At 40.7% G+C, this 24,295-nt stretch overlaps 1 protein-coding gene across 3 annotated transcripts in view; it reads right to left on the bottom strand.

The window, feature by feature from the left end:
• Window positions 1-24,295, bottom strand: part of LOC117041128 (protoheme IX farnesyltransferase, mitochondrial) — a 98,635-nt gene that overhangs the window by 15,405 nt on the left and 58,935 nt on the right. For all 3 annotated transcript variants that reach the window (XM_033139527.1, XM_033139526.1, XM_033139525.1), the window contains exon 5: window positions 23,966-24,036. In XM_033139527.1, coding sequence (XP_032995418.1) covers window positions 23,966-24,036 — 71 coding nt within the window. The remainder of the gene's footprint in view (window positions 1-23,965; window positions 24,037-24,295) is intronic.

Below are 24,295 nucleotides of genomic sequence, written 5' to 3'. Positions count from 1 at the left end.
GCACGTTTTAGAACATAGAACATACCCAAGGCCATAGCAGTATCCAGTGTGTCTACCTTGAGAGCTGCTTTCTGCTGTCTGCCTAGTGGACAACAAAGAGGCACTATTCCAGAAATCAAATTATGAACATATGCCACTGGTCTATTTGGGCTGGCAGTGGATCTTTGAGGTCTCGGGCAAAGGTCTTTCCCAGCCCTGCTCATTCAGCTCCTATTAAACACAATATACCAAGAACTGAATGTGGAAAATGATGCACGGGAGGCATAATAGGAACCTGTTGAAGGATAGGGTACAAAAATAAAGTGAAAATAAAATGGAATTCGCTCTTCCACTGAGCTAGGGGGGCTCCCTTCTACATTTTCTTAGGCCTCTGCTTCTGCACAGCCTTAGTTTAAAAAGATGCTGCCTGTTATTATTAATATTATTTAAATCACCATCACATTATGGCAGGAAGGAGAAGCAACCTGTGTCAATGAAGCCGATGACCTTTGCATAGCTAAAAGCCACTGTCTGTCTCTTATTTGGTACACCATGTAATCTTAAGGAATATGCAACATGCCTCCCCCTTGCCTCTGCAAGGATTACATCTCGCAGGCAGTGGGAGTGACTAAAAGCTTACTAGGGAAAGATACGCCTGAATGGAGTGAATAATCAGAGAGCTTTTTCCGTCCAAAGCTCACTGACATTTGTCTCTAATAGCGTTTGGCTGGGGCAGAGCCCCTCTAACCTCATGCCATCAACAGGGACTGCAGGACAGTGAAATAAAAAAAGGCTGCTTTCCTGCTCATTTAGATCAAGCTGCCACTGACACAGCAGGGCTTCCCAAAAATTGTCTGTCAGTCTGAGAAAGAACCATTCAACGATAGCTTTGGTGGGAAGGCAATCCCCTGTGAGTAAGAATCAAGTATCCATGCCCTGCACAATTGCTATGCATTCATATGGAACTCTACTCATCCTGGGCAGTGGATAGCAGTCGGTATGACAAAACCAAACCAAAACAAAACCACAGAGGCTTTTTTTGGCATCTAATTCATGTGAGACTATAAATCCTCTGAATCAAGGGCTTTTGTTACAATGAACTGGTTAAACTGTGTTTATATTTTATTGTTTTGAGACAGCTAAATACTACTACTATTACTACTACTACTACTACAAATAATTTTTTATTTATACCCCACCCTTCCTGGTTCAGAAACCCAGGCTCAGGGCAGCTAACAACAAATTTAAAACACTTAATTGTAATACAACATAAAAGCAGCATGAAACACAGCATAAAAGCATGAATAACAATAAAGTTCAAAGTTCAAAAATCAATTTGGGGGAAATCCATCCAATAAACATTATATAGTCACCAGGGCTAGCTGGCTAAATTAATCCTACTTGGGCCAGCGAGGAGGCCAGGGGAGAATTAGCTGTGGGGTCCCAGAGTGGGTAATCTTCATAAAAAGGGGGGGGGGGGAAGAGAAGGGAAATAAAAGATCAAGCTGAGTTCAAATTAAAGACCAGGCGAAATAGCTCTGTCTTACAGCCCTGGAGGAAGGAGGTTAAGTCCTGTAGGGCCCTAGTCTTGTGGGACAGAGCATTCTACCAGGTCGGAGCGATCACTGAAAAGGCCTTGGCCCTGGTGGAGGATAGTCTGACTTCCTTAGGGCCTGGGACCTCTAAACTATGGTTATTCGTGGACCTTAAAGTCCTCTGCGGGGCATACCAGGAGAGGCGGTCCCGTAAATACGAGGGCCCTAGGCCACAAAGGGCTTTAAAGATCAAAACCAGCACCTTGAACCTGACTCTATACTCCACTGGGAGCCAGTGCAACTGGTAAAGCACTGGGTGAATATGCTCCCATGGCAGGGACCCCGTGAGGAGCCTCGCTGCAGCATTCTGCACCTGCTGGAGTTTCTGGGACAGTTTCAAGGGCAGCCCCACGTAGAATGAATTACAGTAGTCAAGCCTGGAGGTGACCATCGCATGGATCACTGTGGCCAGATCGGGGCAGGAGAGGTAAGGGACCAACTGCTTAATGGGCGAAGATGGAAAAATGTTGCCTTAGGTTGCTGTAACCTGTGCATCCATGGAAAGGGAGGCGTCAAGGATTACACCCAAACTCTTAACGGAAGACACTGGCACTAATTGGGCCCCCGCAAGAGAAGGGAGTTGGTCCCTCATCCCCATGCCATCCCGACCCAGCCAGAGGACCTCTGTCTTCCACTGCTGAATAGCAACATGATCATGGACTTATTTCTGAATTTATTCAGGTCCATCGCAATGCATTGCTCAGCTGCTCTCACCCTGCCATGAAAGAAAGAGAAAAAAATCGATCTATAGGAACTGGCAGACAATACAGTTGGTGAAAACAGGCTTCCGCTGTTCTTTACAAACATAATTAAGAAATGAAATTGGAGGTGGAGGAAGCTACAGATTGGACACCCATAAATTAAGCCTGAAACAGGCATTGATTAACTTCCCAGCCCTTATTACACTTTCTCTGCTGCATAAATGGAGATGTAGGCATGCATGCGCGCACACGGTTGTTGAACTCTTAAGTGCATTCAAGGAAATGCTATGTGCAATTCAACGTTCCAATATTATGGAATTTTGATTATTATTTTATTATAATAATAAATAATGGAATCTCACTAATGGGTACATGTATACCTCCATCTGAACAGGAGTGACAACATCAGCAGCTAAGGGGCCCATTTGTGAGAGACAAAATGCCAGAGCTTTGTGCTTCAGCACTGCTATTTCATTTGGGAACACAGCCCTGAGCCTCCAAATGGAAGAAATGGTATGTTGAATCAAGCACCGTACATAGCAACTTTGTTGCACACCACCTTGTTCCAAAATGGACTCTTAATTGTTGACATGTTCAAGGCAGCTTATCCAAAAAAGTAAACTCAAAGTGAAGAACAGCACTTTCAGAAAATCAGGCGCTCTGCCCCACCTTGGGAGAACTGATAGCAACAACATCACAAATGTCTCCTCAGAAGAAAGCTGCAATGAGTTTGATGGGACTTACACCTAGGTAAGTGCAGAAAGGATTGCAAGATAAAATGTTCAGGAAGCCATAACTGCGTAGGCTTCAGGTAACTACACAGATCACCCAGACTCCCAATACGTGGCAGCAGATGGTGCATTAAGGATGAATTTCCCCCATCTTGCTAACAAATTTCTTGACTGTATAAATATTTTATTTTATCTAACATGTTCTTAGCTCATTTTTCCAGTTCCCACAGCAGCTTCTATAAAAGAATTAAAAAAAAAACTAAAAAGAGAGAGCATAAGGGTAACACAACAGTAAAAAACAAAACAAAAACCTGTTCTTTATCTAGACTCCTACCTAACAGGCAAGACAACAACCCTGAGACTGTATTCATATTCTATAGTGCTCCATAGCATACTCTTTAACACATGCATTGAGACAGCTATCCACAATGAGACAAAATAGGCATCAACCAGGCAAATGCCCCTAACCAGCTGGCAATGCTAGTCTACACTTCTTCCTTCCTTCCTTCCTTCCTTCCTTCCTTCCTTCCTTCCAGTGGTACCTCGTGTTGCGAACCGTCCCCCTTACGAATTCTTCGCGTTACGCGCTCCGCTAACCAGGAAGTAGATGCCCCTTGTGAACTTTGCGAGCGGAAATCGCGCTCCAGCGTCGCGGCAGCAGCGGGAGGCGCCATTAGGGAAAGTGCGCCTCATGTTATGAGCAGTTTCCGGTTACGAACGGACCTCCGGAATGGATTAAGTTCATACCCGGAGGTACCACTGTACTTTTCGGTTGCAGGTACACCAGCAATGAAACACTTTTCTCCCCCAAAGCTATAGTTTCATTTTTGCTGCTGACAACGGGAACAATTTTAAATTAACTTTGCTTTCATTATGTTCTGCAGCAACAGGTAAGTGGTAGCATGGCAGTAAAGGTGAGATGGATGCTCCCCAAGACAGGAATTTCATCTGTGTACAACACTGTCAAAACAGTTTATTGTAATAAAAAGAGTCATTGTGAGCATGTTTTTAAAAATGTCAACACCGCACTGATTAGGAAAGGCAGGATCACCAAACAAGTTGTTGTGAAGACAGAACATGAATGAAAGATAGACGCCTTAATGATGCTGGAAAGGTTTTCAATTTGATGATTCATTTGAACAATGTATTCACATATTGGTTTCTGAAGGCAGAAGTGTTAGGCATATAACCTTCAATTAGTTATAAATGCAAACAGACTTCACAAGCCTATTTTCCCCCCTTGTCAACATTGTATCATATAATGCTGTTCAGACTTGAAAGGCTGGGTCCCTCCTACAGTTTCGGCTACCTTCACGTAAGCAAAGCTAAACCACATTAAGTACATCTGTAGGGGATATTTGGGCATAATTACCACACCACTGTACTGTTCACACTTGCAGAGCGGTGTTGTGGACAAGTTTTGAAAGCTCTACGTTCTTTAGAAAGAACTTTTCCCAAGGTACCATTGTGACCTCTACTGAAAGCAAAGACCTGCATCTTTGCAGTTCTCTCAATGCATTAAGTATGCAGTTGTTCTAGAGCTCTAGACACCTTCTCCACAGCAGGTTCATGGATGGTGAATCTTCAGTAATTTCTACAGATAACTGATGCCTTTACTTTTAGAGAAGTCATATAAAAAGGTAAAGGTAAAGGACCCCTGACAGTTAAGTCCAGCTGCGAATGACTCTGGGGTTGCGGTGCTCATCTCGCTTTACTGGCCGAGGGAGCTGATGTTTGTCCACAGACAGTTTTTTCCGGGTCATGTGGCCAGCATGACTAAGCCGCTTTTGGCGAACCAGAGCAGCACACAGAAACGCCGTTTACCTTCCTGCCAGAGTGGTACCTATTTATCTACCGCTACTTGCAATTTGACGTGTTTTTGAACTGCTAGGTTGGCAGGAGCTGGGACTGAGCAACGGAAGCTCACCACATCGCGGGGATTCGAACCGCCAACCTTCCGATCGGCAAGCCCTAGGCTCAGTGGTTTAGACCACAGCGCCACCCATGTCCCTCCACAGCACCACCTGCGTCCCAAGGTACCATTGTGACCTCTACTGAAAGCAAAGACTTGCATCTTTGCAGTGCTCTCAATGCATTAAGTATGCAGTTGTTCTAGAGCTCTTGACACCTTCTCCACACCAGGTTCATGGATGGTGAAACTTCAGTAATTTCTACAGATAACTGATGCCTTTACTTTTAGAGAAGTCATATAGTTATCATATTATTTCAGATGTATTTATGTTTCAGTACATGAACCTACCCCTTCATGGATCACTGCCTTGTCGTGGCGAAGGGGCTTGAATTACTCAGGGAAGCTATGAGCTATGCCGTGCAGGGCCACCCAAGATGGACAGGTCATAGTGGAGAGTTTGGACCAAACGTGATCCACCTGGAGGAGGAACTGGCAACCCACTCCAGTATCCCTGCCAAGAAAACTCCATGGACAAAGACAACAGGCATATAAAAGTTATGACGCTGGAAGATGAGCCCCTCAGGTCGGAAGGCGTCCAACATGCTACTGGGGAAGAGTGGAGGACAAGTACAAGTAGATCCAGAGCTGATGAAGCGGCTGGGCCAAAGCCGAAAGGACGCTTGGTTGCGGATATGCCTGGAATGGGGGAATGGGCGAATTCAGTTCAGATGACTATCATATCTACTACTGCGGGCAGGAATCCCGTAAAAGAAATGGAGTGGCTCTCATAGTCAACAAAAGAGTGGCGAAAGCTGTACTGGGATGCAATTTCAAAAATGATAGATTGATCTCGATACGAATCCAAGGCAGTCCTTTTAACATCACAGTAATCCAAGTTTATGCACCAACTTCCAGTGCTGAAGAAACTGAAATTGACCAATTCTATGAAGACTTACAACACCTTATAGAAATGACACCAAAGAAGGATGTTCTTCTCATTATAGGGGATTGGAATGCTAAAGTAGGGAGTCAAGAGATAAAAGGAACAACTGGCAAGTTTGGCCTTGGAGTTCAAAATGAAGCAGGGCAAAGGCTAATAGAGTTCTGTCAGGAGAACAAGCTGGTCATCACAAACACTCTTTTCCAACAACACAAGAGACGACTCTACACATGGACATCACCAGATGGGCAACATCGAAATCAGATTGATTATATTCTCTGCAGCCAAAGATGGAGAAGCTCTATACACTCAGCAAAAACAAGACCTGGAGCTGACTGTGGCTCTGATCATCAGCTTCTTATAGCAAAATTCCAGCTTAAACTGAAGAAAGTAGGAAAAACCACTGGGCCAGTAAGATACAATCTAAATCAAATTCCTTATGAATACACAGTTGAAGTGAAAAACAGGTTTAAGGACTTAGATTTGGTGGATAGAGTGCCTGAAGAACTGTGGATGGAGGCTCGTAACATTATACAGGAGGCAGCAACGAAAACCATCCCAATGAAAAAGAAATGCAAGAAAGCAAAGTGGCTGTCCAATGAGGCCTTAAAAATAGCGGGGGAGAGAAGGCAAGCAAAATGCGAGGGAGATAGTGAAAGATACAGGAAATTGAATGCAGATTTCCAAAGAATAGCAAGGAGAGACAAGAGGGCCTTTCTAAACGAACAATGCAAAGAAATAGAGGAAAATAACAGAATGGGAAAAACCAGAGATCTGTTCAAGAAAATTGGAGATATGAAAGGAACATTTCGTACAAAGATTACCACAATTAAGGACAAAAGTGGAAAGGACCTAACAGAAGCAGAAGACATCAAGAAGAGGTGGCAAGAATACACAGAGGAACTATACCAGAAAGATATAGAGGTCTCATACACCCCAGGTAGTGTGGTTGCTGACCTTGAGCCAGACATCCTGGAGAGTGAAGTCAAATGGGCCTTAGAAAGCCTTGCTAACAACAAGGCCAGTGGAAGTGATGATATTCCAGCTGAACTATTTAAAATCCTAAAAGATGATGCTGTTAAGGTGCTACACTCAATATGCCAACAAGTTTGGAAAACTCAGCAGTGGCCAGAGGATTGGAGAAGATCAGTTTACATCCCAATCCCAAAGAAGGGCAGTGCCAAAGAATGCTCTAACTACCGCACAATTGCACTCATTTCACACGCTAGCAAGGTTATGCTTAAAATTCTACAAGGCAGGCTTAAGCAGTACGTGGACCGAGAACTCCCAGAAGTGCAAGCTGGATTTCGAAGGGGCAGAGGAACCAGAGACCAAATTGCAAACATGCGCTGGATTATGGAGAAAGCTAGAGAGTTCCAGAAAAACATCTACTTCTGCTTCATTGACTACGCAAAAGCATTTGACTGTGTCGACCACAGCAAACTATGGCAAGTTCTTAAAGAAATGGGAGTGCCTGATCACCTCATCCATCTCCTGAGAAATCTGTATGTGGGACAAGAAGCTACAGTTAGAACTGGATGTGGAATAACTGATTGGTTCAAAATTGGGAAAGGAGTACGACAAGGCTGTATATTGTCCCCCTGCTTATTTAACTTATATGCAGAATTCATCATGCGAAAGGCTGGGCTGGATGAATCCCAAACCGGAATTAAGATTGCCGGAAAAAATATCAACAACCTCAGATATGCTGATGATACAACCTTGATGGCAGAAAGTGAGGAGGAATTGAAGAACCTTTTAATGAGGGTGAAAGAGGAAAGCGCAAAATATGGTCTGAAGCTCAACATCAAAAAAACTAAGATCATGGCCACTGGTCCCATCACCTCCTGGCAAATAGAAGGGGAAGAAATGGAGGCAGTGAGAGATTTCACTTTCTTGGGTTCCATGATCACTGCAGATGGTGACAGCAGTCACGAAATTAGAAGACGCCTGCTTCTTGGGAGAAAAGCAATGACAAACCTAGACAGCATCTTAAAAAGCAAAGACATCACCTTGCCGACAAAGGTCCGTATAGTTAAAGCTATGGTTTTTCCAGTAGTAATGTACGGAAGTGAGAGCTGGACCATCAAGAAGGCTGATCGCCGAAGAATTGATGCTTTTGAATTATGGTGCTGGAGGAGACTCTTGAGAGTCCCATGGACTGCAAGAAGATCAAACCTATCCATTCTCAAGGAAATCGGCCCTGAGTGCTCACTAGAAGGACAGATTCTGAAGTTGAGGCTCCAGTACTTTGGCCACCTCATGAGAAGAGAAGACTCCTTAGAAAAGACCCTGATGTTGGGAAAGATTGAGGGCACAAGGAGAAGGGGACGACAGAGGATGAGATGGTTGGACAGTATTCTCGAAGCTACTAACATGAGTTTGGCCAAACTGCGGGAGGCAGTGAATGATAGGCGTGCCTGGCGTGCTCTGGTCCATGGGGTCACGAAGAGTCGGACACGACTGAACGACTGAACAACAACAACAACATGAACCTAAAGGCATTTGTGAGAGAAAAACATGTCCGTTTGCATAGGGGTAGGGTTTCCCTTATTTCCACTTCTTACCACACTCAACATCACTCTGGAGTGTCTTCTAATTCTCAATAACATTTTTAAAGTCCACCCCAGGGGTCTACACTGGGAAGGGGGAGATGAGAAAGCCCTGATCTATGAGCAGATGTCCACCCACACATCCAACTCCAGAATTTTATTATCTAAACTTTTTTTATAAGTCACCAGTCCTCATGACCAAGGAAGGCTATTTAAAGATTTAAAGCAAATATACAATGCCCACTAATTTTCAAAATTATGGCTTTTATGATTTTGCACAAATTACAGTTAGTAACATCAGGATCTTTGCCACCTGAGCCATATAGAACAATCACCTACAGTACAAGGAAACGCTTCCTGAAGTAACAGAATTGTTCAAATTTCAGAGGGAGATAGGCATCCACAAGTTCCCTACTGTCTTGAGTAATATTGTATCACCCATGTGGCTGGAAGGTCATCTCTGGTGCTGTTGATTGGGGAAAGTGTTTCCATGAACTGCAGAGTTTCATGGTTAGAGTTACATTTTAAGGTTCAGTGTGTTTTTCCTGCTTTTCCTCCATGGTTTTCGGATAGGAAATGTTTATATTTGAAATATTTAAACACTTGTGAGAGCCAGTGTAGTGCAGTGGTTAAGAGCGCTGGACTCGTAATCTGGGGAACCGGGTTCGCGTCTCCGCTCCTCCACATGCAGCTGCTGGGTGACCTTGGGCTAGTCACACTTCTTTGAAGTCTCTCAGCCCCACTCACCTCACAGAGTGTTTGTTGTGGGGGAGGAAGAGAAAGGAGAATGTTAGCTGCTTTGAGACTCCTTCGGGTAGTGATAAAGCGGGTTATCAAATCCAAACTCTCTCTCTCTCGCTCTCTCTCTCTCTCTTGCAGATTTTGTGGGGCCTGAAGTACATCTGTATTCTTTATTTTCATTTATATTTTGGTGTATCTGAAGTTGCTCCCTCCCCTTTACATAGAGACTGTACTGTGATATATGCAAAGTCACATTAGTTTATGCTGGGTGCTGGGTGGGGTTTGTGTCAAGTTAAAACTTTCGACGGAGAAGGCTTGCCTTCATTTATTTTCAGCTTTGTGGTGGTAGTGTGAACATGTGCACACAATGGGGAAAAATAAAATAAAATAAAGCAGAATCCACTTGAGTAAATGTGCTTTGAAAAGGCATGCAGAGTATTTGCAAACCAATACAAAAAACATAATCAGTACAAGCAAACTGATAATACAATACATCTACTTATGTAAAGAACCAGGAAGAAGCAACCAAACACGATAGAAAAGCATGGACAGATCTTAACTCTAAGCAAAAGAACGAGTCATTAACTAGAGGTAGAGCAACACTAACCATGACATGGTTCAACCCTAGCCATCGTCATCTTTACTTCCCCACAATTCCCATGTGATAGTTTGGCATTAGCCTGTCTTCACACACAGATGTATCTGCTTGCCTCTACAAGGTTTGGACTAACTTGAAAATTACAATGAAGGCAGCATTCATAACAAATTAAGGCGTCACCACAAATAATCAAATCCTGGCAATTCCTCAGTGCTGAAAGCACACAGTAACTTGCTCAGCACATCTTTTGAGGCAGTTATATTTACATCTGGAGTAATGCAAACCACATTTACTAGTATTTTCAGAAGGGATGAATAATCTAGTAATAAAAATAATAAAAGTGAAACTAAATCTGGAAAAAATATTCCTCATACCAGTAGCTGTTTTGTGGAAGATTTTTGTTTGTTTTGAAGAAAAACAAACAAAAAACTGAAGCCCATAAACTAACTCTTGTTATAGGCACATAGTGTCAGAATTACAACAGATCAACAGCCCATCTGTGTGTGACCATCAGCCATTCAACAAATAGACCCAAAGCTTTAAATCAAAAACATTGTAAAATTGCACATTATGTAATCATTTAATGAAGCTGTATGTGGTGCTTGTCACCTACAAAACGCTTAAACACAGATAGGGAAAATATGTTTTTACATTCAATTACCAGTTTTAATCAGAAATTTCCTTCTTGTCTAATGAGATATATATTCTAATTAAAAGGGAGAAAAAACTATAAGCACAAGAATTACAGATTTATTGCTAAACTACTTTTTCTTCCTTGATGGGGGACACAGAGGCAATATCAATTACAGCCTTTAAAAGCAGGAAAGCTGGTATCGCACTTTTTGTCACCATATTTCCCTGGCTTTCAAGCGCTTATGAACAATCAGGAAAACTGATGATGGGATCTGCTCTTGCAAAGACACAGAATTACATTAACCAACAGTGTAATGAAGTAAAAGGGCACTCATTTAAGCAAACAAAGTGGGCATTACAAGAGGGGGAAAAATACTAATATGCATATTCACTTATTTCCTCACTCGCTCATGCAAAAAGGTTCATGACTCATGAAAAAGACTGGAGGCTGTTTGGTTTTAAAATTGAAATGCAAAACTAAATTACAGCTTTAATTGAGAACTCAGGCTTCCTTCCATCAATCCAGGGCATTGGGAGAAGGAGTTCCTCTCGGCCACTCATGCCTAAAGCCTGAGAGATGGTGCTGCCCTTAGAGGGAGGGACAAAAATGAGAAATCCTGTCAACTCTTTCCCATGAATTATTTAATCCCCTCTCTAAGTTAGAAATAAATAAATTAGTGGTATGCCTGCTCTTGGACATCTAGAGTTGTATTAATCTTCTCAGCATAGTAGTTGGTGCCAGGTCAAGAAGGGCAAGATGCAGCAGAAAGCCCTCTATGCATGTTCTTGGCAGAATACTGAGCATCTCAGCTATAATATTTGGCTTCAAGCCAGCAGGCAATACTAAGGCAAATAAAGAACCCCAAATCTGCCATTGTTGTAATCTGTACAGACTTTTGAGTTTCCAATGTATTTCCGTATTTTTCGCTCCATAAGACACACTTTTCCCCTCCTAAAAAGTAAGGGGAAATATTTGTGCGTCTTATGGAATGAATGGTGGTCCCTGGAGCTGAATTGCCATGGGGCCAAAAGAGGATCATGCTTTTTATTTTACAAAGAGAAAAGGGGGTGTTGAAAGGACCCCGCTCAGCAGCTGATCAGCAAGAGATAAGACTCCCCGGCTCCCTTTCAGCCCCGCCCTCTTGCTCCGCCCTCCTTTGTTGAATGTGCTGCAGAGGGAGGTTGTTTATTTCCCCAGCGACATGGGACTGGCTGATTAGATTATCTGTCTGGAAACTGTAGAAAAGGCTCCCTTTCCTTTAGAAACTGCAGAAATGTGAGTTGAACCCCATAAAAATGGGGCTTTTCCTCTTTGCTTTTCCCCCTTTGCAAAAGGAGCTTTGCTTTTCTCCCTTTGCAAAAAAGCTGCAAAACTTTTAGCTGATCCTCAAAAAAACAGGGCTTTTCCCTTTGCAAAAAAGCTGCAAAACTTTTAGCTGATCCTCAAAAAACAGGGTTTTTCCCTTTGTAAAAAAGTTGCTAAACTTTTAGCTGATCCTGAAAAAAACAGGGTTTTTAGAGGAGGAAAACCAGAAAAAAAAAATTCTGGGTTTCCTCCTCTAAAAACAAGGTACGCCCTATGGTCCGGTGCTCCCTATGGAGCGAAAAATATGGTAAATGCAGAATTATTAAGATCCTCAGGCATTAGAGGTAAAACACACTTATAAAACTGATAGAGATCGAAGACAGCTAGAAAAAGTATCTCAAGCAACTCTTTCCCCCTTCTTTCATTGTACTTTACCATCAACCACTTCATGCTGGCTGCAAATATTCATAACCACATGAAAAAAAATATTTTGGAATATATTTTGGGTTAGAGTTCAATCAGACCTTACACTGAAGGGAAAAAAATGTCCTAGGCAGCCTATGGAACACCTGAAAGTAGTGTGTGAATATATAATTTTGAAAACTGCTTGGGTGGTGGGGAGGGAGCAGGGGTAATGAGGAAATTTAGAAGAATATCCCTCTAAACTATCTCTACATAACTATCCAGTGTGGTGTAGTGGTTAAGAGTGGTAGACTTGTAATCTGGTGAACCGGGTTCGCGTCTCCACTCCTCCACATGCTGCTGCTGGGTCACCTTGGGCTAGTCACACTTCTTTGAAGTCTCTCAGCCCCACTCACCTCACAGAGTGTTTGTTGTGGGAGAGGAAGGGAAAGGAGAATGTTAGCTGCTTTGAGACTCCTTTGGGTAGTGATAAAGTGGGATATCAAATCCAAACTCTTTTTCTTCTTCTTCTTCTCTAAATAACTACGTCTAAAATGCTTTTGCTAAAAAATTTAAGCTGGGTTGTAAACACCCGAAATAGTACAAACATGCAACAAAGATATTGATAATTGCATACATCCTTCTAACTGAGAAGGGGGTTAGTTCTACCAAGTGGTAAAGTGGAGCTCCTAAAACTCCATAGGGACGTAATAAATGGCTCCATGCTTAAAAGCACTTAAGTAAGGAATTTTCACAGTCATCATAATATTTTATCTCCTGATAAAAGGATCTAACAACCAATTGTCTGAAAAGGCAGGTATGTCTTTGATGTGCACAGGCTTAGAAAAGAGGCACTCTTGAGCTGCTAATATCTCTTTCTGTCTATATGGCAATCCAGATTCATCTTTAATAACTTGAAGGTGGTCTTGATTGATCTTGATTGTTGCAGAGAGATGGAGCATGGGCAGTAGGCCGAATATCCCAACACAATGGTGCATTTCTGTTAACTTGCAGACAATTCATAGATGGCCATGTCTGCATGTAACAATAAGCCAAATATGACTTAGCATGAAATAGCAGATGTGCAGTCTACCAAAGAGGATATTGTGGTAGCTTTGCTCCTTCCCAGTCATTCATCTGCTGTGCTGAGATAAGGAATGTCTAATGTATAGACATGTTTAGCAGGCATGTTTAAAAATGGTCTCGTATACTAATGATATAGCATCTTAAAAATAATCTGGCTAGAGAGAAATTATTAATTTAACAAAGGATACTAAACTCAGCACTCAAATCTCTTAAATCTGATTTCTGACATAAAGTATTATAAATAATTCATTATGCATTATATTGGTTATTGTACAAATAGTAAACCTGTGTAATTTAATTGTTTCAGCAATCGAACAGTATGCATGTTTTTCAGGAAATACGTTCAACAAAAACTTAGAATCTTTAAAAAACACAAAAAAGCACAATTATTTAAATAACCTTGATTTTTTTTTTAGTGATCCAATCTGGATGAAAAGGTTTGGAGAAGCAAACTGTCCTTTGGACCCTTGAGATGACATTTCTACTCCAAGCTATGTTACTGCAGTTGGCAGCAAGTCTACTTATTTGCAAAGGAATAAATATTGGCTGTGGTGAAATATCACATAACTGTGTGAATTCACTTTTTTCTAAGCAAGGAAATAGCTCAATGCATGGCACCCCAGCTTTGCTGTCAACAGAGAGTATAGAAGCTGTTGTTTGAAAAGGTAATTGACACTGTATTTTAACCAAATTGGAGGCAATTAACTTTCCCAGATCCTAACCAATGTGAGTTGCAGATGTTCCATCTCCTCTGCCCAGAATTAGTGACTTGAGCAGCACTATAAACAAATCAGCTAAGTTTAAAGTAGTCACTTTGTTTTCTGAAAACAGACAGGTCTATTTTTCATGCTTACCTAATTCAGTGCTGGACCAATACATTTTCACAAATGTTTTTTATTAGGATAGTGACTGAACACAAGGCAGGGCACTACAAATAAATTTAAGGATTGGAATTATGAACAGAAAGAACTGCTCTTCTAATTTGTACACCGACATTAGCTGTCAATCCTACACCCCCCCCCAAAAAGCTATCACTACAGCCTATACTACTGTATAAGGAAGCCCCTGTTCACACATGTGTGAGGTGAAAGTGTGGTGGGAATAGTAGCCTGAGGACCTTCCCTCCCCAGTACAGATAGTGTGCAGTGAACCAACCCCCTGGGCAAAGTACCAATTGTGTGATTCTCCTCCTTGAAAAAGCAAGGAAAGAATCATATGAACTAGGTCTCAGTGTAGCTCAGAGCAAACCATTCTCCAAGTGTGCAATCCTTACTTGGTCAAAATACAGAGCTATTGCATTTGTATGGTAGAAGGAAAGTGCTTCTTCTACTTTATTTCAGTGTTGGCTGAAAGTATGATCCAATGCTAAAAGACACCATCAGAACCCATTTTACTTAGAGCTGAGTTTGATTGCATTACTGTACTGAAATAAGACCGGAGTGCAAACGGTTCTGAAGTTTCTCAGAAGGTCAATTTTACTTCATCCCTTTAGTGTCAAAAGGATTCCTTGGGGGGGGGGACTCTGCCAAAGGACAATTCTCTCTGCTCTCAGGCCCCAGGCTGCATGCTGCTTTCTGTTGCTAAGGATATTCTCTGGCAGCATGCATATGCCAGCCTTATCACCATCCATTATTACTAACCTAACATCCTACATATACTATTTGCAAATGCATTCTCTGACTGCCTATCCTTATGTGGCCAAAATGCTACCACCCATACACACGAGGAAAATTACAGTGGGAAGCCTAAGACTTGCAGAAGTACACATTGTGGGGTTCATTTCTTAAATGGAAAAAAAACTCCCCAAAAGCGGGGTGAGGGAGAAGATCTCTAAAACAGGCCGATGGTAACCAAGTGTACTTATGAAGTAAAAAATGCTGACTTGACTGCTGGAGAGAGAGAAAAATGAGGGAGAATGGAAAAATTGGCTGAAACAAGGAACAGAAGCACTTCACCAAGAAACAGTGTGTAGCAGGCCCCACTTGTTACTGTAACATTATAATATTCAAAGCTGCCCATTGTATGTTTTAAATGTATAAAAATACCAATACATTATTGTTTTGGGTTCGAATGTTTCTTTCTGCCTCCCAACAGTTTTGCTTCCTCTTCTACCCTTTCCCCACTTAGGTTCTAATAGTTTCTGCATATAGCACACTAACTTTTGAAGCCAAAGGCTGGCCTATCACCATCTTCAGGTTCACAGTAATAGCTGCAGACCCTCTTAAATTCTTATACAGAAAACCTTGAACTGAGCAGGCCATTAGAAATTCATAATGAAGGCTAACTAGCAAATAAGTTAAAACCCAAATTCCACTGCACGTACAGGAAAAGGCCCAGGGTCCCCTTTCAGTAGGATTTATAGCACAATATTCACTGTGACTTTATCAAGAAGATCCCAATAAAATGTGTGAGAGGGCTCTTTGTGTATCTTAGCCTCTGGAATGCAAACTGTGCAGCAACGGCTATTCTAGCAGTGCCTAATTAAAGTGTAAGCTCTGGTATCTGACTTGCCAAGTTGATAATGTGTAAGCTGTCCCTTGTTTAAAGGCCTTATAAACTCAACCATTTATAGAAGAAATGCACTTTTTACGTGACTTACTGTAAACAGAACTCAAGGTACAAGCCATTTACTATCCCTGGCAGTTCGGTAATGGACTTGCTGAGTGGTGTCATTTCTGAAACTACTTGGCACATGTTGAATAACAGGGCTGCTGTGGTTAAGTAAGATAAGGCCCCACTATTAAAAACAGAACTGAGTGCTAGGGAGTTGGATTGTCTTAAAACAAAATGTACAAACACAAATCTGAATAAATTTGACAGACTCCATAAGGGCTAAACACTGAGAAAATGGCAGGCTTATCCCAGAGACAAGATGTATTGATTCACAAGGCAGGGTGGATATATTCTTTATAAAAATAATTTGGTAGCCCATAAGAAACATCACTCTTGATGTGTCCCCCCCCACTATTAGTTACACTCTGCTTTTGGATATACACCACTGCAGTCGCAACACACCTACATTCTCATCTGAACAATGCATATAGGCAGATTTATATGGGCAGCTATGCACAAGGGCAGAAATAAAGACAATGCTCAAATGAGACAGCTTATCTTAGTTGCTTATTCCTATTTCCTTGGCTCTAGTTTTCAATTCTTCTTGGAGGCTCCCAGAACCCACTTACAGGATATATCCTGGGGATATTGCAGGCAACAGTCTTTCTTGCCACTCAAAATTCTCCCTGGTGCTGAAAACACAGACAGTTCAACTGAAGTGTTTCACTATCCCTAGGAGGACCTCCTGGTGACAAATAGTCACATACTGCATTTAAGAAATAGCTCAATCATCTAGGGAGGGAAGGTTTACCTCTCTGTAATTATTAGGACTTGACTTTCTGGAAAACTGAATTGTTTAGTGACTGTGTTTCAGTAATAAAAGTGGACAGTGTGTTTTGCTGAAAATCCTACGGAACTATATAGTAATATAAGCTAACAAGTATAAATGAAATGTTCTGCCAGTACCCTGTGCCTTTCTATTCCTGCACACTTTCACCACAGATGTATATTCATCCAGATTAAATTTGCAAGCGGCTTGGATATCAAGGCCACTGGGTATTTGCATGTCTACCATACTAGCTAATTATTTTGGTTCTGTGCCACAACAGACTATACTTCCCCATGGCTAGTTCAGAAGAAAAGGAAGTTGTCTGCCATTATTTTTTCTTTCTTTTTTCTTTTAGAAAAAAATGGAATTGGCATAAATGGTACATCCCCAAAGGTCTGCTCATATTGGAGGTCATAATCAGAAGGATTATAGGATACAATTGCTGTACTCCTTCAAATGAACTGGGCCCTACCTCCTACTGCGCAGCTGACACAGGAGGCTAAGACAACTCCATTAGGAGTGCATATCGCTACTCAGCAGTGGTCCTCAGAAGCAGATGGAGGGCTATTTACTCAAATGCACCATGACTCCTGGCTTACACATGAGCATCTGGGATGTTTCCTAACGTGATGTGATGCACAATGCACTCAAATTTATCAACTGTCCCACATGCAATTAAAGGCCCTGATAAATAATTCCATGGCAAAGGCCTCACAGCTGAATTGAAAAGCAGCAAGGCGTGAGGGGTCAAATGTTTCCGCAGGATTTCTATTTAACAAACAGAACTGCTTATAAAGGAATGTCTCTACTGCGCTGCTGCAGAGTTTTTTCACATAGCACAACCAACTGAAACAGTGAGCTGAATAGCTGGCAACTACTGCCGTCTCCATTTAAAGTGCAATAATTTTGTATCTTGCATGGAGAATGAAAGAAATACACATACAAACACAAATCCACATGCAGCCACACATATGTATCTTAAAAACAGTTATCAGATTCAGTTTATGAACATAAAACAGGAACTCTCATTGACCATAAAGGATGTAATCAACACTGTGTGTGGATACATAGCTACTGCCATTCCTATTCCCTTTGGGAAAGCAAGATAGTAAGCATTACAGCAATCCATTAGTTCATCCTTTGATGTGGGTTTTATTCTCTTTAAACTGTGTTCTAGCCTTAAGGATTTTTCCTTCATTGCCTGTAAATGTAGCTATCTGAAGCAGGGGAGTGAATAAGCGTCCTGCTGCTTAAAATGCAAGGGCAACATTTTCACGAGTAATTGGACATGTCAAAATATAAAACAGCCTTATTAAAATTTCTTGTTTACAACACTCAGGCAATGCCAGCTTCCCACTCTTCAGAGGAAATGCATGGAAGAAAAGGAACTCAGCAGGAAAGAACACACTTGTTTTCATACAGTTATATTAAAAGTTGCATACCTCCAGGATAAACATTATTTGAAAAGAACACTGCTGTGGTTTTGCTTTAGAACTATGTTGTTTTCAAATGGGAACATCTCTCCCTTCCCACATCACATTAAACAAAAGCATTTGCAACTTCAGTTCTGAGCCAGTTATCCAGTAACAAATATTTAGCAAACCAGCAATATTTGAAACATAGGAAGCTGCGTCATATTGAATCAGAACACTGGTCCAGTAATGTCTCAGTTATGTCTACACTGACCAGCGGTGGCTCTCTATATTTCAGACAATAGTATCTCCAAGCCCTACCTTTAGACGCTGGGGATTGAACTTGGAACCTTTTGCATGCAAAGAAGAATTCTACTGCTCTACCGCTGTACTACAGTCTTTTGTGAATTCAGATGCATTTAAGAACTCAGGAGCTCAAGGGCATCCCTTCAGTGTCATTGGCCCAGTCCTGTGGAGTACTCCACCAACAGACTTTTCTATTCCTCCAGGTCTATGCAGGCAATTAAGAGTGCACCCTTCCACAATTATTAATTGATATATGTTTTTAACTTTTTGATGGCTTTATTGTATTATTGAACTGTTTTGTTTTTATAGCTGTAAACCACTTAAACAATTTTTTTTATTAGAGATTTTCTTGGGTTACAAAAGAATGTGCATTGTTTCTATTTTCAGCTCATAGAGTCTTTTCTACTGATAAGTTGCTGTACACCACTTTGATATGTTACTGTTATGTTACTGTTAGAATGTAGGGTGTGCATCTATCTAAAAAGTCAGATTTGAGAAAGTTTTAACTTTTGTTATGCTGAAGAAGTTAAAATATAACAACAAAGGAATGAAGTTGTTGGCCCCCCCCCCAACAGGAATTTTAAAGTGTGTGACTCGTGAAATGAAACATATAGGCGTGTTGAAATGATGGATAGGTGCAAAGGAGAATGCTGTGTTTAGTCTGATTTCTTTTACCATCATCAAGTCAGCTTTTTGACTGTGGGGTAGGAGCTGCCCTGTCCTCCTGGCCTGGGCACTGTCATCTGCTCTGCTCCTGGATCTGATGGGTAGGGTGGGGGAGAAGGGGGTACCTCTAGGGAGCGCAAGACAGGCAGAACTGCCGCCACCACCGTGAAGTTGCTGTTATTCTATACAGTCAGAATCTGCAGAGGCAGACCTTGTAAAACTATGTTTTAAGAACTGTAACTTTAAGAACTTCCTTTATTTAAAAGCATTTATAAACTGCTTAATAGTTTTTAAATCTCTTAATTTCTACTTGACCTTGCTTTGCTGTCCACCTCTCATTCCTCGTTTCCTTGTGTGGGGCAGGGCCTTAGGAGTGATTTTTTTAAAAAAATCGCATAATACTTAAAAGTCTCAAAGTGATTCTCTCTCTCTCTCTCTCTCATACAATAAACCATGTTAAAACAATGAGCAATAACATTTATAAAAAACACACACACAGTAAAGCCCGGATTGAAGAACTGCAGCATCAGTATCATAAAGCTGTCCGGAACGACTGGAATGAATAAAAATATTTTTATCTACTGCATAATTAGAGTGAAGTTGGTGCCAGGCATGCCTTTCTTTTATCATGGAGAGTTTTTTTTTTTTTTTTTAGAGAAGGGAGTTATAGAGAAGGGCCGTGTCTGTCTTTTGGAGCTGGGATAGAGAGAAGGGCTTCAGATGACCACAGCAGGTTCATATGGGAAGAGGTGGCCCTTTAGGTGGTAGGGTCATGGTATAGGGCTGCGTAAGGTCAAAACAAACACTTTAAATTAAACAATCATTTAAAAACTGGCCGCTAGAAGCAGTGTTGTGTGTTCACACCTTCCTGCTTTTGTTAATGCTCTGGCTGCTGAGTTGCCTCCAGGAAGGTTGGTGTAAACCCCAGAACAGATCTGGAAGAGAGCAACAGGCATGTTTGAGGGGTGGTGGAAAGATGTTGTGTAAGCTGAAGTCATTCTGCTCGCACAATGACTTTGTTAGTTGCAACCCATACACAGCAGGGCTAGATTTGGAGCCTAAGTAAAAACACTCAAATGGCAGAGTGCTCCCTGGGCATTTGGCTATATAAACAGGCTATAGCTGATTTCAGAATCATTCACACTGAAAAAGAAATTAAGTTTTGTAAGGAGGAAGGAATATCTTGCTTGAAGACCTTGAAAATTGTCATAACTGAGAAACATAGACTGGGCTATTTCAATCTTTGGGTTGATATAGCTTATTTGGATTGGCTTTGCTCAGATAAAGTGCCGTACATATGAGCACAAGACCCTTTACATGTATCAATAAAATCCTATTGAAATACAACCAAAGCAAAGTGAAAGGAAGGAAAAATACCTAAAAGGGAGTTTCCTAAAACTGGAGGGTTGTTTTTTTTTAAAAAAAAATAAAAAGGTATCCAGAAATCTCTAAAGGGGATGAATAAAGACGAACATCTGGAGGAAGTGAGCCCATGGCAAAGGGCCCATTGTTTGCTGATTTGAAGATAGACTCAAAAGATATATAAGAAGTCAGCTGCAGATCTTCTTACATCCATGATTTTTAGTTACCTGCTTTGCTGGCATGATTTTTGCTGTTCAGTAGCCTGTGTAAAATTTGTAGGAGAGCATTTCCTCTGTCAGTAGGTGACTTCAAGATTTATTGCACCAATGGGTTAAATTAAGAGGATGAGAATGGAATAGACCAAAAATTAAATTCAATAAGAGTCAAATGTATCATCAAAACAAGAACACTCTTGAAGATGCTCCAGAACTCTTTTTAAATGCCCCAAATATTTTTGGAATGGTGTAAGACACCAGCCTTTTAAATACAATTTGCCCATTTTCCTGCTGTTTTGATTAACATTCAGTTTAATTAGAAAAGTTCGAACCCTGGGAAAATACGCACCAGAAGATTGCAGCTCTCAATTCCGTTGTTTTGGCCAGCTGAAGAAATAATGCCAATTGACGTCTAGCTTGAAGTCTATAAGGACTTAGGCCAACATCATTCAAGGTTAAGTGACACTTTAAAGAACATTAAATTAGCTGTTGACAGTTGGATAGATAGATCGATGAGTGATTGCCTTGGAGTCCCCACAATTACCACAAAGGGCAGAGAAGAGAGTATAATAAAGTTTCAAGTTTGGTGAATATGGTTTTGACCACATGAAATCACCATGACTTAAATGTATGCCTCTGGAAACTTGTGTCACTGGTTATTTAACCTAAATAGTTGTTTGTTCCTCCTCTGTGCTGGTGATAAACATACGGTAGTCAAATAGTGTTTATGATACAAAAACGCTGAGAATTTTTTTTATATGGGAAACCCAATCCTATGTGCATACCAATGTTTCCCACAGCAAATAGGTGAACTGTGGACAAACAGATGTGCACTTAAACACTTGTGTTCATATCACTCTAGCCCAACATGGGAATGCTGTACCCTTTATGCCCTCTGGTATTTTCTGTGGGAAACACTGTTGTATATATAGAACAGATTTTTCACGTAAAGTATGGTGCTGCTCTGAATACAGCACAGATGTGGGGGGAAAGCTGTAATTTTACTTGGGGGTGAGAAAGGAGGAGGAGTTTAAAGTTTACACACATACTGACCTAAGCAAATTCAAGACCAAAATGAATGGTACACCTCCATTCAATTGAATTTTGGCTCAGCCTAGTTTTTGGCTCATTGTGTGCTCAACAGATGTTCTCATTAGAATATTCCCCATGATGTTTTTAAAATAAAATTAACTGAACTTAGAAATCTGTAATTAGCACCATCTTACAGAACAAATCAGAACAAGTTTACCAAAGTACTCTATTTACAATGAGAGTGAGTTTACCCCCAGGGCTTGCTTTACTATTTTGTTTCAATTTTCATATAATTTCATCCATCACTTTTTTTCAATCCTCCAAAGATGATGGATAAAACACAGAAATAAATAGGACCAACTGTTCACAGATGCCTAAGGGAAAACATAATTTTGTTATAAATAATCCTTGGCACAAATCATGGAAATGCTATCTGAAAATTGTTTGTTGAATAGTTCATGAATACAGGCTTTAGCTTCAAGTTTGCAAATAAGGTGTAGTGCTCCCCAACCTTCGTTAAGTTGGAATCCAATCCTATACAAAACTGAACAGATATACAAACAGAAATCAAGGTTGCTTTAAGTTTCTGTTCAAACAGGAGCCCCATGGGATACTGCCTTTTATTTGTATGTATACATGGAGCAGAGAGCATGCACAAAAGGTGACATGTTTCAGAATTCTTCCTGTAAAACATCATAAGAAGTTTGATTCCTGCTTTATGATTTGTCATAAAGGGGAAAAAGTAAGAAATACAAACTGGTAACGATTTATACAGAATGAAAGAATGGGCATTTCAAATATATAATGTTTAGTGTGTGTTTTTCTAGGTCTAATCAAAAATAGCACCCTAATCATCTAATTATTTTCAGAAAATACAAAGGTCAGATGTTACAGTGAAACAAAACAATAAAAATATACAAAGAAGCTCCATCACTTAGTGTGATAAGTGGTGTTATTAGGATATGGAGAGAATGTAGGGCAAAACCCTGTTCCAGAAGGTACCAGAAGGGGCATTTTCCCAAGCACCTTTAGCTATTGTCATATTAGGCTGTTTTGGCTCCTGTTTGTGAGACAAGCCAAGTTGTTAAAATGACTAACATGCCCTTAGACACTCTGGGATAATGGATCGTCCCAAGGATGTCCTGTTTTTCCACAACGGTTCTAATCTGTTTGATTGTGATTCTGTGGTTGCTTCCTTTAAAAACATGTTGTAGCTTATTCCTCCCCCCCCCCACTCTGTATTAACAGTATTTGGTGCAAAAACTTTTACGAAATGGACCTTCTTTGTCAATGTGAATTCTCTTAGGAGAATCGCAAATTCACACTATGGGAATTGAAGTTTTTATACTATTTATTTCATCTATAAGACATAGATGGGGGAAAAAACCACCTGTAGGGTTTGTTTTACTGTGCCCATGCCGGGAACTACAGATTTTCTATAGGGAGTTCACAGTGACAAACTAAGTGATGCTGTTAGAAATGTCTTAATTTGTCTTACAAAATTATATATAGAATTTGATCCGAGTTTAAAACAGATGCCTGCCACGAAAGAGATCCACCCATGTTTTAATAAGGCCAATTCCCATTTTCCAATAAATCTTAGAATGCAACGTTTTTATAACATTTGAAGTCTTCTCAATATTCTTGCATTTCCCTCAAACAGACAAGGTATTTGCCCTTAGTTACTGTTGCTGTACTGCACAACACTTAACATAGTGGACATTATTTAATAATTTCTATACTATTTCTAAGTAGTTTAAAACTTCTTATATTTAAGTCCATGCAAGTTATTCTGACTGCAATGCAGGTTTTGGAATTTTTGGCAAGAAATGTGGTGGTGGAAGGAGTGGTGCAATTATGGAGCTTGCCTACAAAAGGTTGCAAACCATTTGCAGCCACTTATTTTCCACATGGGGGTGGTAATGGTGGGCAAGTGATCTGTCATGTATCAAACTCACAAGTTTCATCCTGTCCCTTTTGCTCAAAGGAAAATCAAATAGAAGGCTAACTTGGACCTTTTAAAGACTTTAGAAATATTTGTTGTTCTTTTTAAAGAATTATTGTGGGAGATCCATAATGATTTTCTTAGCAGAGCCACTCACTTCTAAAAGTACGGTACACACTTCATAATTGTCTACATTACACAGGAACACCTGGAATCTTGCAATTCTTAATTTCTACATCTATAAAAGCCCTTGCTGAATATGATGAGGGCAAGCCAATGTGTTTTCCATGTGGCATTGTAAGCTTTCAGAATCTTCAAAGCATAAAACGGCAACGCTTTCACAGTCTTTTGTTCTGAAGTTGACATATTTGCTTATCTAAACATAAGGAAGGGCAGTAAGCTGGGAAATATATAAAAAGAACAATGAGATTTATTACTCATTTTGGAGAGCAGGTGTGTGCAGACTTACCTGATCTGTCCTCGCACCAGGGGTCTGTTTTTTGTCCTGTTCATATTAGAGTCAAAAGGAACCTCAAAGAACTGCCAAAAAAAGAGAGAGAAAGGGAAAGAAGAAAGATGACTTTAAGGGATGCAAGAGACCATCCGAGCTAAAGAACAGGCTGTTTTTGCAGGTGCTTTGGTCTTCATTTCAGAAAATTCCCAAGCACAACTGAAACAGCAAATTTTACATTGATTTTGAAAGCAAGTCTACATCAAAACTTTTGGCTTTTCCTTAAAAGGGGGGGGGGAACCCTACCCTTAGGAGAAACATAATTTAAACAAGTCCTTCAAGTTCTAT

Source organism: Lacerta agilis, chromosome 2 (genome assembly GCF_009819535.1).
Source record: "Lacerta agilis isolate rLacAgi1 chromosome 2, rLacAgi1.pri, whole genome shotgun sequence".
Lineage (NCBI taxonomy): Eukaryota > Metazoa > Chordata > Lepidosauria > Squamata > Lacertidae > Lacerta > Lacerta agilis.
Note: the sequence above shows the minus strand (reverse complement) of the source record. Positions and strands in the feature narration are given on the sequence as shown.